General features: G+C 39.6%; 3 protein-coding genes across 4 annotated transcripts in view; all 3 read right to left on the reverse strand.

The window, feature by feature from the left end:
- tbk1 (TANK-binding kinase 1) overlaps positions 1-20,202 on the reverse strand; it is a 155,657-nt gene that overhangs the window by 20,605 nt on the left and 114,850 nt on the right. The gene's annotated exons all lie outside the window — the stretch shown is intronic.
- Positions 2,635-7,403, reverse strand: lrp6 (low density lipoprotein receptor-related protein 6). The gene is made up of 2 exons (XM_079655737.1): positions 6,878-7,403; positions 2,635-3,069 (listed from the first exon to the last, which is right to left on the reverse strand). Exons 1-2 carry the CDS (start codon positions 6,930-6,932, stop codon positions 2,669-2,671), a joined length of 456 nt encoding a protein of 151 aa, XP_079511863.1. The 5' UTR covers positions 6,933-7,403; the 3' UTR covers positions 2,635-2,668.
- mansc1 (MANSC domain containing 1) lies at positions 8,404-19,020 on the reverse strand. 2 transcript variants are annotated; one of them, XM_079655735.1, is made up of 5 exons: positions 18,538-19,019; positions 15,995-16,104; positions 12,754-13,051; positions 12,380-12,520; positions 8,404-11,992 (listed from the first exon to the last, which is right to left on the reverse strand). In XM_079655735.1, the coding sequence occupies exons 3-5, from the start codon at positions 12,992-12,994 to the stop codon at positions 10,878-10,880; spliced, it is 1,497 nt and encodes a 498-aa protein (XP_079511861.1). In that variant the 5' UTR covers positions 12,995-13,051; positions 15,995-16,104; positions 18,538-19,019; the 3' UTR covers positions 8,404-10,877. The 2 variants fall into 2 exon arrangements, with proteins under 2 accessions (XP_079511861.1, XP_079511862.1); XM_079655736.1 differs by lacking the exon at positions 15,995-16,104 and having other exon boundaries at positions 18,538-19,020.

Consider the following 20,202-nt stretch of genomic DNA (forward strand, 5'->3'; position numbering starts at 1 on the left):
CATCAGCAGGAGAGAACTCTTTAAAGTAGAGACACTACATACTGATATACACCTGAACATCAGCAGGAGAGGACTCTTTAAAGTAGAGACACTACATACTGATATACACCTGAACATCAGCAGGAGAGGACTCTTTAAAGTAGAGACACTACATACTGATATACACCTGAACATCAGCAGGAGAGGACTCTTTAAAGTAGAGACACTACATACTGATATACACCTGAACATCAGCAGGAGAGGACTCTTTAAAGTAGAGAATGTGAGGCTGTAATAAATGGGATGAAGTCAGAGTCTCAGTGTTTCAGAAACATTCCTCCTCGTCTCTGAAACACTGAGGCTGTTGTTCTGCAGAAACACAATCTGATCCAGAACAAGACCCTCTTCCTCCCTCTCCTCTTCCTCCCCTCTCCTCTCCTCTTCCTCCCTCTCCTCTTCCTCTCCTCTCCTGCAACGCAAACATTTCCCAAATTTGGATCAATAAAGTTCTTCCAAATCCCAACCTTTCAGTCTATTGAACTTTTTAAAGCTCAAAACTCACCTCGTTGCTCCGGCTTTTAGCTGAACACGACATTTCTGTACCTTTTTATATGTTTCTAGTTATTCTGATTTTTAATTGTCGCCTTATTATTTTTCAGAACTTTGGTCGACTGACGTAGTTTTAAATGTGCTGAATGAATAAATAGAGATTGATCTTAAAGCTGGAAACACGTCTCTTTCCACTTGAGCTCCTGGAACAGCTCGTCTTTTAACTATTAATGTTCAACGCCTTGTGTTTCCATGCAGCGCCAACACCTCCCACATTGGGATCAATACAGAACTTCTGATCTAATCCAAACTCGCTACATGCTAAACACTGCAGATTTAAGGAGAAGTGAAACTGCAACTCAACGTGTATTTCTATTCATCTTAAAGCTGGAAACAAGGCCCTCCCCCCTCTCCCCCCTCCCCCTCTCCCCAGGCTGCAGAAATCGGCCCGGTTTAGACGGTTTTTAAACAACACACAATGTTTACGGTGGAAACTGTTTTCCAGGAAATAGTCTGTGCCAACTGTTGATTTCCACATCTGCAGCTCGTGTGTAATCACATTAGTCAACATCTTTCCCTGATAGAAAACGACAGATTGTTGGGGAGAGAAAAGCTAAAAGCAACAACTCACAATGACCACCGAGTAATCACACGTCCATTCTTCTGCAGTCCCAGAAGTGAAGAAACTAAGCCCGAGCAAAACGTCCCTGAAGAACTCCATCTAATGAGCTCAATGAAGAGAAGTCATATTCTGATCAGTGCCAAGTTGGTTTGATGCAAACATCAAAGTGTAAATCATTCAGATATGATCTGGATGGAAACATGATGTTCTTCTCTCGAGTGATTACAAAACAAAAGCCATAAAAACCTACAAATACTTTAAAAAGCGATTTCACGATTCAGTCATTTTCCAAACTGCCTTTCTTCCTGTGCTGCTCGCCTCCACCTGTGATACGGTGCTACTGTGCAGATAGCAACCGCTAAGCTAACAGTGGCTAACTCGAGGTGATAAGATAGTATTTGTATTTCAACATGTATATTTTCTACTTTCTTTTTAAAAATGCTATTTTATTTCAATTTCAGACGTTTACATTTAGGATGTTTTACGAACACACACACACACGTAAATATATCTAATATTTATAAAATGGACAAGTCAAAATCAAGCAATCTGATTGGTTCTAACTTCTTAGCCGTGATATAATGAGCGTATATCACGGGTAGAATTGTAGCTACTTTTCACAACAAGTCAGGATCCCTCCGCGTCTGAGAAACAAAGCTGTTACATTACGTCCGTTAGGAAACTAACTAACTAACTAACTAACTAACTAACTAACTAACTAACTAGCTAACTAAGCTTAAGATGGGAACGGGTTAACTTGGCCTCACTCTGGAGCAGTGCTTATCTCCAGAGCTACGTGAAGAGCAGGTAGACTGGGACCCAAACGAACAGAACACCGTGAAGCAAACACAGCGGGTCTGTAAGAGTTCTGAAGACCGGGTCAGGATCAAGTCATAGACTTTCAGACGTCGACTCAACAGCAGCTCAATAAACTGTTGACAGATTTCTATGCAACAGTCAAATAATGGATCAACGCTCTCTGTCTAATATGTTCGCTAGCTGTTAGTGTTGTTGCATAGCAACCACCTCGCACTATGTTTCGTGCAGAAGGCAACGGAGGGACTATTTTATTTTGAACATCATTATTTACTAATAAAAACTATTTAAATTAGAGTGTGTATTTCTTTCATATTGCCACACTTGGTAACCGTTTTATAAAAGCAATAGCTCACTTCAGGCCGTGGTCTGAGGGGCGTGGTTCGGCCCGACGCGAAGCTCAAATGTATAAATGTTCATTTGAGTTCATTTCTTATTTTAGAGTTACTTAACTGATTGTATTCATCTCTAATCTGTGTGAAGCTGTGCTGTTTTTCATCCTCACCCTGTTGCTGTTCAACTACTGAATTTCCCCTCAGGGATTAATAAAGTCCTCTCCTCTCCTCTCCTCTCCTCTCCTCTCCTCTCCTCTAACGCACACCAACTGGGAATGTGTCGTCCCTCCCAGTTTCCCACCTTCTACTCTTTACATTGTTCAAATGACAATGAAAGCCTTGGACCTTGACCCCCCCCCCCCCCCACTCACCCTCGTTCGGGGTCCAGAGCGATGGCTCGGGGTTGGTCCAGCTCCTGCCAGAATAAAACCTTCCTCAGCTTCCCGTCCAGCTCAGACACTTCGATCCTATTCGTCTCCGAGTCGGTCCAGTAGAGTTTCCTTCCTCTCCAATCACAGGCGATGCCGTCGGGCGACACGAGTCCCGGCACCACCGTCTGCACCACGCTGGCTCCTGATTGGTTGAACACGGTGCGCTTGATGGCCTCCTCGCTCACGTCGCTCCAGTAAATGAGGCCCTGGTCGTAGATATAATCCACGGCCGCGGCGTCCTCCAGACCCCCGACCACCACCGAGGAGTTGTGCTTCTCGTGGGCGGCGTCCACCAGACGGAGGTCCCGCCGGTTCGCATACAGCAGCAGCGGCACGCCTGCAGGAGGAAGAGGAGGAGGAGGAGGAGGAAGAGGAAGAGGAAGAGGAGGAAGAGGAAGAGGAGGAGTTATACATCACATGTCACTTGTTAGTCTCTTTTATCCAAAGCGGCTTCCAGACTCAATACTGAGGACAACCCCCACAGGAGCAATTTGGGCATGCTGACTGCAGTGGGGTTTGAACCTGTGACCCCTGATCCCAACACCAACGCACTAACCCACTGCGCCACACGCATACTGGGAAAACAACGTGGATTCTGGGGAGAAATAATATGCTATTTTTACGGTGGAACCGGCACGAGAATACAACGTTAAAACTGTGACAAAAACCCAACTGCTATACCTGTGAAAATACAAGCTGTAACAGAGGAACATATACAGAAACTCAAGTGTGGAGAGAAATACTATGTATACTGGGAAACACTGCTATACCTGGGGGATGGGGGGGTGTGTTCAATCACAGGTGCATTCACACTGGGGAAGATATGTATTGGTTGCAGTGGAAACGGTACGAGAAAGATATGTTAAACTGTAGAAAACACATCTGCCTGTGTTTTAACTTTTTTGTTCCGTTTAGTTTTTTTATCAACATTTCCAGAGGCCTGTACCACGAAGCAGGATGTTCTCTTAGCGGCTAACTTCAGGTTAACTCTGGGTTTCCGGTCCTACAAAGCTGGTTCTCTTTTTAGCGGGCTAGATCTCCATGGTAACTGATGCTGAGCGGCTAACCTGCCCCGGAGCAGGTTAGGTTGCAGGCTAAGAGCTCAACTCAGTGAAAGCACTGCCTGCTGACCAATCAGAGCTCAGTGTGCGGAGTTTAAAGCCATCAAGTCATATTACAGGAGAAAGGAAATACAGAAAAGCTGCCGTTGCAGGAAAGACGGCCGGCAAAAATCAGCGACTGTGTGAACGTGAACATTAATAGAATATCACCTCCCATCTTCAGAGCAATCTGACTATTAGAACATTAGCGTTAAGAAAGCTTACTTAAATATCTGCCACAACATAAGTAACCGGATCAGAGTAACATGAAGTACAGTCCACGGCATATCACATCATAATGTATCATCTCCTTATCTGAGTCAGCTGAGCCGTATCTGGCCGTGCAACACTCACAGTGTCACATACTGGATGCAGAAGGATTATTTGAAGCAACACATTAAGTTGAGGAAACACTGGAGTCAAATGTAATGAAAGTCAGATGGTGTCTTAGACGGGGCAGTGATATCATAAACCTGTTCATGTATGCATTCAAACACTTGTTCTGTTACCAGCTGTGTTCACCTTGCAGGTGCAGCTATGTGGCTTTGATCCTGGATCAAGTGTTTAAGTCATGGATGTTTAAAGTTTAACTTGTTCATATGTCTAATATTATAGTTGACTTTTCATTCAGGAAGTATGACGCTACGCTGTCAGTACCTTCTCCATGTTTGTGATTGGTCGAACGCTCCAGATACCACCCCTTTCATGTGAACGCACCTAACTAGATAGGACACGGATGGCTTGAGCGATCCACTTGATAACCCGCGTCGTAGGACCGTTTAGCGAGAGCGCGTATGTTTTGGATTAGACCAACCGGCTAACTCAAACATATCCAGGTTAGGTTGAACCAGCTTCGTAGTACAGGCCTCTGGTCTGTATGCGCATGTTTTTATTTGATTGTATTTAGTTTTGAATGAAATGTGTCTTTAGGTTGACTTGATCTGTCCAGGGACTAAGATGAAAAAAAGCCTCTTGGCACATGTACAGAAATGTTGATCAGTGTTCACTGTCCCCGTTAAAGAAATAGAATAATACATTTAAACGGTGGTAAACACAAACACCTTTTATCATGCTACACCCTTTACAGAAATACAAACTCAAAAGTGTGATATAGAACACTGTAGGAGCCAAGTGACGAAACGGTTTCAACATCGTCTGGTAAGAAACCTTCATTTGTGTTGAAAGACGAGAACAGTGAAGAAAAGGGAACCATAACATAAACCAACAACATATCTCTGAGTGACGTGTCAGCGCGTCGGCCGGGCGCTAAAACCAAAGAACAGGAAAGAGCTAAAGGCTGCTCTTTAAACCCTTTATAGTGTAACAAATGCCTCTTTTATACTGTGGGAGATCACAGCACTTAAACTGGGGAATACACACAGAAACAACAACCTTTATACCGCCCAAAATACACCATTTCCAACTTAAAGATGACACTATATTCAACCTTCTGCTGACCGGTGCTGATGGGTCGTCCACGGAAACTCCATTCTATCCAGATCTATGAAAGTTAACCCTATACTTGATCCCAAACACCGGATCGACTGAGGTCACACCAGCAGACCATCTGGATCTCATTTGAGATGTTTCCAGCTGTTTATTACATATTTATGTCCCAGTACACAGAGCTCACTGATTCAGGCGTTTTATCAGTAAACGCTGCCAAAACTAGATGTTTTCTGACGTCTAAAGGAACACAGACTCAAAATGTGTTTTTAAGTAGACATGGCGTAATATTGGAAATGTTTCATCACAAAACACCACACACACTAATATTTGTCTTTCTGTGGTTTTGGACCAAGACAGAGAGAGACGTCAGAGAAGTATGCTGTAAACGAGAAGAAGTCAGCAGTAAAAATGTAAACGCTGGTCGGCTGCAGATAAATAAAATAAAGCATTAATCTAAACAGACCAGAGGGCCACTTGCTCTCACTTTACTGCGTTTAGCCATAACTTGATTCTGTTTAAGGATTTCAACACGTCTTCTCTGGGTTTTATAGAAAACTACTGACTTCATTGTCTTTTGAGCCTGTGTTATAGATAGAGCCAGGAACCAGTTATATTTGACTAAAAGCCTATTTAAGTTCGTATTTACTCCTCTAACACGTTCTAGTATATATAACGTTGTGTCTTTGTACTAATTGTAATTGCCTAACAGCTCTGAGTGTTTGTAATAGTGCTTTAACTGTTTTTATGGTAAACAAATCTAGGTTTATATACTTGTACAAAACATCACAGAGTTCTGGGATAAACTAAGTTTTATTCGATAGAAATGTGCAGGAAGGACCCAGCCAGCATCTAGTCACATAACACCAACAATTAACACACAAGAAGATTTCCCTGATCATTGCCCAGCTAAAGGATCAAAACAGACACAACAAGGACAACAATGACTAAAATAACATACAAATGACTAAAAACAAACACAAAATGAATAAATAATTCACTAAATAATCAAAGAGATAAAATGACTAAAAACAGACAGAAAAAGACCAGAAATGGACAACAATTACAACCAAAAACACAAAATGAATTATTATAAAAGACACACAATAACAAAACACAGACAAACTGATCAAAAAGAGACAAACGTGAAACAAAACAAAAACACATGAAAATCACAACACTAGCCTGTTAGCTTTGTGTTAGCATCTGTTGTGCTAACTGCTACCTAACGTTAACCTAAGTTACTAAACACAAAGTTAGCATGCTAACAAACTGCACATTTGGGTAAAATACCACATTTAACCTGAAAATGTGGATTCAGAGGAGCCTAGGGAGAGAAACGGGATGTTTTCCAGCTAATGTGGCTAACACAGGCTACTTGTGGTTTTATTTTCCCGGAGCTCCAGGAGCAAAACAGGCGAAAAGCACGCATAGCATAGTGGGCTAACAGTTAGCTCCTCTCGGACCCGGAGAAAGGGCCTCGAGCCCGGACACCTCTGCAGAGAAACCCCGCTGAAAAAACACTGCTCCTGTGGGGCTTTAAACCACACTTTTACCCGGAAACCCTGAAAGAAAGCGGCGTGTTTAGCAGGGACTCACCTCGTATGAGAATACAGAAACTACACAACAACAGGCTCCGCAGCACGACACCCATCTTTCTCCCTAGTCGTGGCCCAGCAAGGCGCTCTATTCTCGGCCTCAGCGCAGAGCTCTCATCGCTGCTGCTGCCGGTTCCTCTGGGTCACACAATCCAAGGGGGTTTTTGCAACTAAATTGTGATTTTCACTCCACAAAAAGGGTGTTAAATGATCCCCAGTGGTTCCATCCTGGCTGCTTTTGCTATAAGTGGATGCACTCTCACATTGTCCTGCAGGAGATCCTTCCGCTGTGAGGAAGCTGCTCCTCCTCCTCCTCTTGCACCTCCACCTCCTCAGCCCTTCTCTATTGTTGTTCTGATTTCATGCAGGGTAGTGTTACAACAGCCTGGAAAACACCCCGTTGCATGGTGTTTAATGGGTTTTAGTGTGTGTGTTCTCCTGCTGTGGATTCACCCCCGGATCCTGGAGGAGAATCAGGCTGCAGGAAGGACCCTGAAGTTCGGCTTTAACACACACATTCCTGCGGGACTAGTTTATCATGGAGGTTCCGTTTAACCCGGTACAGAGGCTCTCACACACCGACACACATTCAGACAAACACTGGGAACATCAAGCACTCAGAGAAAGGATTTAAAATGATAGAGATGTTGGATAAAGTAAGTTTTAACTTCGGGTAAAAGAGAGACAAAGTGATTAATAACAGACACATAATGACCAAAAAGATACACCAAATGAAATGTGCATATGTAAAAAGGCATAAAATAATTAGTTTTAAAGAGACGATCAGAAAGAGACTAAAGAACATACAGTCACAAAAAACCCTTTCACTGACAGGAGGGTAAATCATCATGTTTGTCTCACTTTTTATAATTTGACTGGGATTTGTATACTTATTTGAAGTGCTTGTAATCGTGCATTAAACATATTTTATTGTGAACGAAATCAGTTGTATCTGTATAGAAAATCACAGATGTTGGATAAACTAAGTTGAACTAAGGCTGGAGAACAAAGTCTGAAGATAAACAAGTGACGATAAATACAGAATCATCCTCCCTTAGAAGACTTCCGAGAAACATTTTGTAGATTAATAAATCAGCAGAGAATGTGTAAACAAACGTCAGCTCCAGATTAATACTTGGTGGAATCTAAACAATAAGAAATATGTTCATTTCATCACAATTTACTGTGTTTAGGTCTGAGTGTAAAACAGATGGGAAATGACCAAAAAGACAACATTATAATAGACACAAACTGATCAAAACGACAAATAAAATGCTCATTAATGCAAAGGGACCAAAAAGAGACAACGTGATCAAATAGACGTAAAATGACTTAAAAAAGAAATTATCAAAAATGGACAATGATTATAAAAATACACATAATCAAAAACAGACACAAAAAGACTCAACAGAGCGTTTCACTTCCTCCCTCTTTTATCAAATCTTTAAAAATGTGTCTGAATGATTTCGTGTTGAGTTCAGGGTCCATCCCCAGAATCAGTGAAAAAAAGGCACAATCACGACGATCAAAAATCACATTTTTTTTAATCCTTACATGGACTGTATGCAGAAGCATCACGTCACAGACACCAAACTGTCACCATCGTGAGGTTATTAAGAACAGAGGAACATCAGCAGTGTGTGTGCACTCATCTTCATCATCGTCTTCATCAGTGTAGGAAAATAGTGCGTGGCCAGTGTACTCTTACTTATGAAAAACAATCTAATATTCAAAAAGAAGCATATCATATTTATCAAAAACACAGTTAGTGCATCGAAGAGCTGCAGCCACGTGATATATATATATATATATATATATATATATATATATATCTATATATGACCGACTGTGAGGTCAATTAAAGGTTAAAAACAGGAACAAATATGGAGCCAGAGGGGGAAACATTCAGAGAAACAACGTTGGATTACCATTTAATTTGTGCATTTACGAGAAAAAAACACAATAAAAGCAAGATATTTAAAAAAATAAAAATTAGATTTAAGTTTTAAATTTACGTGAAAAAACTGAGATTCTCTTTCTTTCAATTTCAGTTTTTTAAAAATGTTAAAAATGTTTTTTTTTAAAACAGTTTAAAAATAATTTCCATCTAATTTTGTTCATAATTTAGAAAAAAAATCTCCAAATTTAATTTTTTTCTCAGAAATGTTGGTGATATTTTTATGTTAAATTTTCCATGTAAGTTAAAGGAAAACTTTCTATTAATATGTTTTTTTCTCATAAATTAGTCCCAAAAATGTTCCACTAATCTCTAAAATGTTGAGTCTCTGAATTTAACTCCGGCTCCATTTCCGATATTTTTTAAACCTTCAAGAACCCGATTCAGCGCCATGTGGACAGAAAAGCAGCACAGTGCAGAGTCTGAAGCATGTGAGTACAAATACATGCAGGTGTCTATACACACAATAATAATAATAATAATAACCCGTGAAGAATGTACAGAGGCTTCCTGAGAGTCAGGGAATAAAAATATTGCTGTTTGTTTGTTCATCGCCATCTCCACATAAACAAATACTTTTAATAATTAATAGTTAGAAATAAAAGTCTGATTAAAAGTTTTTCATTATTTTACTTAATTACGATGTTTTTCTAATTATTCGAATACATGACTTTGTGATAAGATGTAACAAATCTTCTTAAAACATGAAACTCAGCAGAAGTTTTGTTCAATTGTGCACAAAATATATTAAAAAAGAGAGCGTTAAAGATGCGTTTGATTTGTCTTATGATGCATTTTTTGGACGAGCTAAACGTAGAGACATGATCTCCTTCTGGGGTTTTCCCGTTTACTGTATGATAAGATATTTACCGAAATAAAATTATACAATCGTGCCATCCATGAAAGTCCACAAATGATAATTTTCAAACAATGCAATTTGTTTATGGGTAATTTATGGAGGATTTATCCATATCAATAACTGATTGGGAAATAATAGTGACTCCAATGAGGTCATGTTTTTATACCACACTCACTAAATCTGATGTCGTTTGTAATCATATTTTAGGGCAATGTGAATGAACTGAGGACATTCTGTTTGGCTATTATGAAATAATGCACAGCCTTCAGCCAATCAGGATTGTACCTCACCCATTTTAATGATCATTATTTATAAACCTACGTTAGCCCTAATCAACATCGTGAAGTGAGTTTTATTCTCAGTGTAACGCCTCTTCAGTTAAACACACGTTCTCTTAGTTTGTGCTGAACCATCAGATGAACAATCCTTTCAAGTCTTTTAGTCCTTTTCGAGTCCCCGTCACATTCCGTACGTTCGTCGTTCGTAAATCCCAGCTAACAAATGTTGGTTAGCTTGCGTATTTAGAAGCCAGATAAAGAACGTTTGTTAGCTAACGTTCGTAGATCTCAACAAACAACGTTTCTTAGCTAATGTAAAATCAACACCATCAGATGAACAATCATTTAAAGTATTTTCCGAGTCCCCGTCACATTTCGTACGTACGTCGTCCGTACATCCGAACGTTGGTGCCAGATATCAAACGTTCATTAGCTAAGGTTTGTGGATTTCAACAAACAAACGTTTCTTAGCCAACGTAAAATAAAAACACCATCAGATGAACGCTCATTTCAAGTATTTCAGTCCTTTCAGAGTCGTACGCCGTTCGTACATCCAGGCTAACGCATGTTGGTGAGCTCACGTATGTAGAAGCCGGATAACGAACGTTTGTTAGCTAACGTTCTTGGATCTCAACAAACAAACAAACGTTTCTTAGCTAAAGTAAAATCAAAACACCATCAGATGAACAATCATTTAAAGTCTTTTAGTACTTTCCAAGTTTCCGTCGTTCGTACATCCAGGCTAACAAATGCTGGTTAGCTAACGTATGTAGATGCCAGATTACGTTCGTAGATCTCAACAAACAAACGTGTCTTAGCTAACGTAAAATCAAAACATCCTCCCATGAACCAACATTTAAAGCCTTTTGGTCCGTTCCGAGCTCCCGTCACGAATGAAAAACACCCCTCACACCTCGTAGTGCAGGTCGTTGAGCTCCAGTCTCGTGTAATGTCGTCGATCGAACGACTCCATCGCCTTTCGTCCGCCGACCGCTAAAGCTAGCGTTAGCACGGCTAGTCCCAGCACCATAAACGCCACAACACCGTTTTTCAACGCCCCGTGAGACCCCGAGTCCTGGAGGGCGCGATCTGATTGGACGGCGTCTTTTGGGACGACGACTACGAGATTCGCTGGCAGAGACGAACGTGTGGTGGAGGGCGGAGTTGTTGTTGTTGTTGTTGTTGTTGTTGTATAAATGGTGGTGGTTGTTGTTGTGGTACTTGGTGGAGAAGAATTGCAGGAAGTAGTTGTTGTGGGAAGTGTAGTAGTTGTAGTAGTTGTAGTAGTTGTAGTAGGTGGAATGGTTGTTGTTGTTGTTGTTGGAGTTGTAGTTCTTGTTGCTGTTGTAGTCGTAGTAGTGGGAGTTGTAGTCGTAGTAGTGGGAGTTGTAGTCGTAGTTGTTGGAGTTGTAGTCGTAGTAGTGGGAGTTGTAGTCGTAGTAGTGGGAGTTGTAGTCGTAGTAGTGGGAGTTGTAGTCGTAGTAGTGGGAGTTGTAGTCGTGGGAGTTGTAGTTTCAGTAGTTCTTGCTATAGCCTCTGTGTTGCTAATAGCAACAGGAAGTAGCGTGGTGGAGCTCTGCGTTGGATGGGCGTTGTTCACAGGATGAGGCCTTAGTCTCTTGGGCGGTTTATTCGGTTTTCGACCGGGTTTATTTGGCTTTTTCATGGCGGTTGTTGTTGTGGGAGAAGTTGTTGTTGTTGTTGTTGTGGTGGCTGTTTCTGGAGGAACTGGAGCCATGGTGGCGAGGATGATGAAGGGTGGAAGAGGTGGTGTCGTCATGGTGGTCGTTGGTGGTGTTGTTGGCGCCAAAGTGGTGGTGGTGGTTGTTGGTGTCGTTGTTGTTGTTGTTGTTGTTGTGGTACTCTGTGTGGTGGTGGGTTGTGTGGTTGGCGGTGTAGTTGGTGCTGGTGTAGTTGGTGCTGGTGTAGTTGGTGCTGGTGTAGTGGTGATGGTGATGGTGGTTGGTTCAGTGGTGGCGGTCGTTGTGGTCGAGGTTCTCAACGTGGTTGGATGAATCAAACCTGAGCGGGAAATTAGACACAGTCGTTATTAATGTGTTTTAAATTCAGTCAAACTAATCTCTCTCTAACTGAAGGACTAACTGTTGGGAACACACTGAATGTCCTCCTCCAACATGAGAGCAACATGCTAACAAAGGTATCACCTGTAGCTGTGAACATGACAGGATGTGTGATTACCTAGAAGAGCATCAGGACTGTTTGAGGCATATGATAGCTATGTGATTAACATGATGATTCAGCCTCTATGGAGAGAGACATGTGACAAGCATGATCATTTCTGACGTGGAGCTAATCTGAAGTAAACATTGACAACCTTAAGTTTTTTAGATCTTTCTGCTTCACATATTAAATATAGATATTGGGTGGATCTGAGTGGGATGAGGTCACCTTTGTAGATGTCGTAGGTGTTGATGTTGTCCTGCGCCTTCATCAGAGGACAGTCCTGCTCCACCTCGCAGTGAAACAGGAAGCAGTTATCCTCTCCCGCCGGCTTGTTGCCATTGAACACGGCCATGTTGCATTTAGCTCCTTCAACAAACCACGAAAGAAGTCAGAATTGAAAAGTCTCATGAGTTAAAAGGAGGAGGAAAGAGAGGTCTCACGTTACGCTAGCAGAAAGAATCAGAAGCTTATTGCCAGGTCTACAAAAAACAATCAAAAAGGTAGCAGCTAGCTGGAGGTTAAACACATACAGAGTGAGCGTGATCATGTGACGGGGGTCATGTGACGGGGGTCATGTGAGCGTGATCATGTGACCTCACCTGGCTTCACCTCCTCAGAGCAGCAGGAGAGAACGCAGTCTCTGTCTGAGGTCACGGCCCGGGCGTCCATCGCTGTGCTGGGATTGGTCATAGCCTGCCTCACGTTCACGATGGCGCTCAGATGCTGTCGCGAGTAACACGTCTCCGGGTCCAGCGCCTGTGATGTCACCAGTGATGTCATCAGTGATGTCACCACCACCAGCAGCAGCGTTGGTGAGGAAGAAGAAGGAGGAGGCGTCATGGCGGCCGCTGATCTACGGTCAGTTTTAAAGAGAGAGAGTCCACAAACACTAGAGAACTGAGGAGAGAGGACACGATACGAGTTATTCATTTATACTCAAATAAATACACTTAAATATAACTTTACATATTATAATCCTACACATTGTACGTGATAGGCTAAGGGGCGGGACATCGGAGCGGTCGACCAATCACAACAGAGCAGAACAGAGCCCCTTTGTGTTTTCATATAAACAAATATTCTGCCTAAATACATTATTTTGGGTGTTTAGCCTAAAAAACAACATGTTTATTTAATTAAAACAATTTATTTGAATGAGGCATACACTCATAAGTTATATTCAGTAAAGAAATCAGATTAAATTATAAAAATATTCACACATTTTATAAGAGTTATGAAGAAAAATGTCAAGTAAATGAGATTTATTACAGGTCTTTATTTTAGCTGAACTTAATAAATAATAAACATTAAATAAAAAGGCATGAATACGTCTCTTTTTACTGATTACACGATGACGGAATAAAAAAGAAATAAAAAAGGAGTTTATTGGAATTATGAGGCTAATGAAATACTTAATAATTAGGGAAAGTGATTATTTACTTAATGGTAGAAAAGCATAGACAGCAAATGTATTATTATATAACAACACGAGTATCTTTAGATTTAAATTCCTTTGATGGACTTTTTTTAAAACGTCTCACTGACAGTTTTTTGACACTAAAACACCTTTTTTTTTAAGCGTCCCAGATCTGTCTCCGCTGACAAAACACGAGCCTAAATTAGACGAATCAATCGACTCCGAGTAAAAATAGAGCGTCTCCATTTTTAGCTTTCCTCCTCAGAGCGAATCAGGTCAGTGGGTTTTATTAATAGACGGCAAAATAAGTGGAATATATAGAATATATCTTCATCGTCATCATACAAAGTACAACGACATTTCTTTGGCAACTCTCACTGCCGTAACAAACAGAGGTGGGAAGTAGTGGAGTACAAATACTTCGTTACTGTTCTCAAGTACAAGTTTCTGGTATCTGTACTTTACTCCTCTACTTATTTCTCTGACGACTTTTGACTTTGACTTCTTACATGTTGAACACAAATACCTGTACTTTCTACTTCTTACATGTTGAACACAAATACCTGTACTTTCTACTTCTTACATGTTGAACACAAATACCTGTACTTTCTACTTCTTACATGTTGAACACAAATACCTGTACTTTCTACTTCTTACATGTTGAACACAAATACCTGTACTTTCTACTTCTTACATGTTGAACTCAAATACCTGTACTTTCTACTTCTCACATGTTGAACACAAATACCTGTACTTTCTACTTCTTACATGTTGAACACAAATACCTGTACTTTCTACTTCTCACATGTTGAACACAAATACCTGTACTTTCTACTTCTTACATGTTGAACTCAAATACCTGTACTTTCTACTTCTTACATGTTGAACTCAAATACCTGTACTTTCTACTTCTTACATGTTGAACTCAAATACCTGTACTTTCTACTTCTTACATGTTGAACTCAAATACCTGTACTTTCTACTTCTTACATGTTGAACACAAATACCTGTACTTTCTACTTCTTACATGTTGAACTCAAATACCTGTACTTTCTACTTCTCACATGTTGAACTCAAATACCTGTACTTTCTACTTCTTACATGTTGAACTCAAATACCTGTACTTTCTACTTCTTACATGTTGAACTCAAATACCTGTACTTTCTACTTCTCACATGTTGAACTCAAATACCTGTACTTTCTACTTCTTACATGTTGAACTCAAATACCTGTACTTTCTACTTCTCACATGTTGAACTCAAATACCTGTACTTTCTACTTCTCACATGTTGAACTCAAATACCTGTACTTTCTACTTCTTACATGTTGAACACAAATACCTGTACTTTCTACTTCTTACATGTTGAACTCAAATACCTGTACTTTCTACTTCTCACATGTTGAACTCAAATACCTGTACTTTCTACTTCTCACATGTTGAACTCAAATACCTGTACTTTCTACTTCTTACATGTTGAACACAAATACCTGTACTTTCTACTTCTTACATGTTGAACACAAATACCTGTACTTTCTACTTCTTACATGTTGAACTCAAATACCTGTACTTTCTACTTCTCACATGTTGAACTCAAATACCTGTACTTTCTACTTCTTACATGTTGAACTCAAATACCTGTACTTTCTACTTCTTACATGTTGAACACAAATACCTGTACTTTCTACTTCTTACATGTTGAACACAAATACCTGTACTTTCTACTTCTTACATGTTGAACTCAAATACCTGTACTTTCTACTTCTTACATGTTGAACTCAAATACCTGTACTTTCTACTTCTCACATGTTGAACTCAAATACCTGTACTTTCTACTTCTTACATGTTGAACTCAAATACCTGTACTTTCTACTTCTTACATGTTGAACTCAAATACCTGTACTTTCTACTTCTTACATGTTGAACTCAAATACCTGTACTTTCTACTTCTTACATGTTGAACTCAAATACCTGTACTTTCTACTTCTTACATGTTGAACTCAAATACCTGTACTTTCTACTTCTCACATGTTGAACTCAAATACCTGTACTTTCTACTTCTTACATGTTGAACTCAAATACCTGTACTTTCTACTTCTTACATGTTGAACTCAAATACCTGTACTTTCTACTTCTTACAGGTTGAACTCAAATACCTGTACTTTCTACTTCTTACATGTTGAACTCAAATACCTGTACTTTCTACTTCTTACATGTTGAACTCAAATACCTGTACTTTCTACTTCTCACATTTTCCAAACAGGCTGGTTCCTTTAGTCTGAAGGTGTGTTTGGTGGCGTGATCATTATTATTTAGAGTCATTGAGTTAAAGTAACCAAAGGATGGAAGTGAAATAGCCATAAATATTTCTAAATAGTAGTGACTTAAATCGAATATATTTAGTGCATTTGAAGCAAGAACTTACCGTTAGCAGCGTCCTCCATCAGAAGGTCCACAGTCCGCAGACTTTACCCCCTGCTGGGACGTCACTTTATCTGCTTTACAGCTCCTTATCCGATGGGTTTCCAGGTGCGTCTGAACAGAGAGGACAAAGACATCCTTCACTCAAGTAGAAGTACTCAAGTAGAAGTACACACATCCTTCACTCAAGTAGAAGTACACACATCCTTTACTCAAGTAGAAGTACACACATCCTTCACTCAAGTAGAAGTACACACATCCTTCACTCAAGTAGAAGTACAGATACCCGTGTTTAAAAATACTCTGGTGAAAGTAGAAGTACTGACTAAACTTCTTTACTCAAGTGAAAGTAAAGAGGCTTTGAAATGTACTTCAGTAAAAAGTTCCCATAACTAGCAGCTGTTTTAAAGAGTACCTGACCTCCCTTTATATTAATAGAACAATAATGTCATTGTTAGCTAATGAATGTTTCCATGGTGACCAACGGCAACATGACAACGTTTCCATTGGTCCCTCTTCTTTAGAGAAGACCAGGAAATGATGGATACAAGGATCGTGTTCAAATCAATAGGCACGCAATGACTCTAAATAATAATGATCACGCCACCAAACACACATTCAGACTAAAGGAACCAGCCTGTTTGGAAAATGAGAGAAGTAGAAAGTACAGGTATTTGAGTTCAACATGTGAGAAGTAGAAAGTACAGGTATTTGAGTTCAAAATGTAAGAAGTAGAAAGTACAGGTATTTGAGTTCAACATGTGAGAAGTAGAAAGTACAGGTATTTGAGTTCAACATGTAAGAAGCAGAAAGTACAGGTATTTGAGTTCAAAATGTAAGAAGTAGAAAGTACAGGTATTTGAGTTCAACATGTAAGAAGTAGAAAGTACAGGTATTTGAGTTCAACATGTAAGAAGTAGAAAGTACAGGTATTTGAGTTCAACATGTAAGAAGTAGAAAGTACAGGTATTTGAGTTCAACATGTAAGAAGTAGAAAGTACAGGTATTTGTGTTCAACATGTAAGAAGTAGAAAGTACAGGTATTTGAGTTCAACATGTAAGAAGTAGAAAGTACAGGTATTTGTGTTCAACATGTAAGAAGTAGAAAGTACAGGTATTTGAGTTCAACATGTAAGAAGTAGAAAGTACAGGTATTTGAGTTCAACATGTAAGAAGTAGAAAGTACAGGTATTTGGGTTCAACATGTAAGAAGTAAAAGTAAAAAGTCGTCAGAAAGATAAGTAGTGGAGTAAAGTACTGATAACAGAAACATGTACTTAAGTAACAAAGTATTTGTACTCCAATACTTCCACCTCTGGACTCCACGTTCTGATCATTGAAACAAAACACGAGGGTTATGTGAGCACACGTCATGTATGAGACGGTTTTGGGGCTTAATGTCCACGTTTTGTGTGAGAAATTGCCCTCTATCATTATTTTTAATATAGTTTATCATTGTAAACGTCTTTGAGCATTAGGAAAAGCGCTATACAAACCCCATGTATTATTATTATTATTATTATTATTATTATTATTATTATTGTAGTGATTTACAGGATGTTTGTTTTCATACACTGGCAGATATGGGCTTCCATATTTTTAAGAAAAGGGCAATTAGCAGCTAATTAAGGTTTTTCGAATAAATTATTTAATGTACACAAGCCTTGTTCCCACAAAAATAAATAACAGTATTGGTTTGTTGCTTCGTAATAAAGTGTTTATGATACAAGCAAGTGTTTTAAATCTGATTTAATTAGAAAAAATGTTACAAATTGTATACCATTTATGAAGAAAAACGTTTTAAATGTTAAATATGTTACCTTTAGTACAGCTCTTTATTTTTAAAAGAACTAAATAATAAACATTAAATACATTCTGTGGTGTTCTTAAGGCATGAATAAGTCTCTTTTTACTCATGAAACGGGTAAACAACAGAATTAAAAAAGTCTGAATAAATGTTTTTAAATTAAATGCATAAAAATACACTATAAAATAAGGTGTGTTTTGTTTTATTAGGGGGTATATATATACCTATAAATAACCGCAAAGTGGACCCATCATGTTAGAGGCTATAAAGCTAGGTAAATAAGCTAGCTGTTGACAGAAAAACTGAAATAAAGTCTCTTAATAACTAGTATTTATCACAAAGGCAACCGTTAAAGGGGACACTGATTAATTTAACTGCTAGCTTATAGAAGCAATTAATCAAATGTTTGTGGGAGTTTAAAATTGAAAACACTATTATGATTTCCACCACATTGGCCTTAAAGAGCTTCCATGTGTTAAATTGATAATGACATATTTGTCATCATATTGGCATCAGTGGGCTTCCATATGATAACAGGTACGCAAAGTGGATTTAAACTGCGGATTAAAGGCTGTAAATATACATAAATAAACGATCTGTTAAACATGACACTATATCACATTTAAATACTGTAAAATATCTATATACATCCTAATAAAAAGCAGCTAATTTAATGTTATTCAATGATCCACCTGCCCTTAGCTTCACTGATGCTAACACTAGCCTCAAAGCTATTGTACCTGTATTTTCACCGGGGACACGGATTAGCTCGACCCCGCATCCATCGCCCCTTCGTCGGATAGACTCAGCCCGATGAGTCGGTCTCTGGAAAAACACCGGAGCTTCTCCAACAAAAAAAAAAAAGATCTGAATCCCAATCAAACCAGTTCAGCTCCAGTGAGATCCGGAGAGGACATGTTGGTTTACAGAAAATGGCTTCAAATGTTCCTTTAAATGCTCCACATGGCGCTGATCGGAGAGGATGGAGGAAGGTGGGGTTTTATTTAAATTAAAATGATGAAAAGGCCGGGTTAGAGCAGCACGATGGTCGCTCTCCGGATTCAGGATGCTCTTCCCTCCGGAGTCTGACCCATTTTACTCTTTGTCCTCTGCCTGCAGGAGGGGGAGGGAAACACGGATCCTGCATCCCAAAATCTGCTCACACACTCGGTGTAATCATCCCCTCCACCCCGCTACAAAACACCTCATCTATAGGCGTTACAAAGCACAGTTTAAGAGTTAAAATCAGGTTTTAATACAGAAATACGTGTTTATATAAGAGGGTTATAGAGGGGTTATCAATAATTAAAGAGGCAGGAACAATGTGGGATCAAAGAGGGGTGATAGCACATAGGCAATATTTAGAAATAATGATAATAAACCAAAACGTTTAATTTGAATAATAATAAAGAAAATGTAGAAATAAATGATATATTTAAACAAAGAAAGTAATTCACTTCTGTCTTTCAATAAAATAAAAAACGTATAATACCAGTAAAGCCTACACAATATATTTTGTTGCAGATTAAAGATAAAACATTAAATATATATTAAAAGAAAAGTAATATTTAATACGGTTATTTATCTTCTTTTTTTTATCCCATCATTTTTTAATGTTTATAAATAATATAAAAAATATATAAGGTTAATTAAAATACTGATATCTAAGAAAATCTAATTAAAAAATAAATAAGATAATAAATAAAATACCTCATGGAGAAATAGTGAAAGTGAGAAATGATGCATCCCAAAATCTGCTCACACACTCGGTGTAATCGCCCCTCCACCCCGCTGCGAAACACCTCATCTAGGCGTTAAAAGACAGTTTAAGGGTTCAAGTGTTAATACAGAAATACGTGTTTATACATTACATGTTACTTGTTAGTCTCTTTTATCCAAAGCGACTCACATACTCAATACTGAGGACAATCCCCACAGGAGCACTTTGGGGTGAAGTGTCTCAGGGACACAACGACATGCTGACTGCAGTGGGGTTTGAACCTGTGCTCCAGTCCACTGTGCCACAGGGACACAACGACATGCTGACCGCAGTGGGGTTTGAACCTGTGTTCCAGTCCACTGCGCCACAGGGACACAACGACATGCTGACTGCAGTGGGGTTTGAACCTGTGCTCCAGTCCACTGTGCCACAACGAAGTGCTGACTGCAGTGGGGTTTGAACCTGTGCTCCAGTCCACTGTGCCACAACGAAGTGCTGACTGCAGTGGGGTTTGAACCTGTGCTCCAGTCCACTGTGCCACAGGGACACAACGACATGCTGACCGCAGTGGGGTTTGAACCTGTGTTCCAGTCCACTGCGCCACAGGGACACAACGACATGCTGACTGCAGTGGGGTTTGAACCTGTTCTCCAGTCCACTGCGCCACAGGGACACAACGACATGC

This window comes from Notothenia rossii (assembly GCF_949606895.1).
Source record: "Notothenia rossii genome assembly, chromosome: 10".
In the NCBI taxonomy this organism is placed as follows: Eukaryota; Metazoa; Chordata; class Actinopteri; order Perciformes; family Nototheniidae; genus Notothenia; species Notothenia rossii.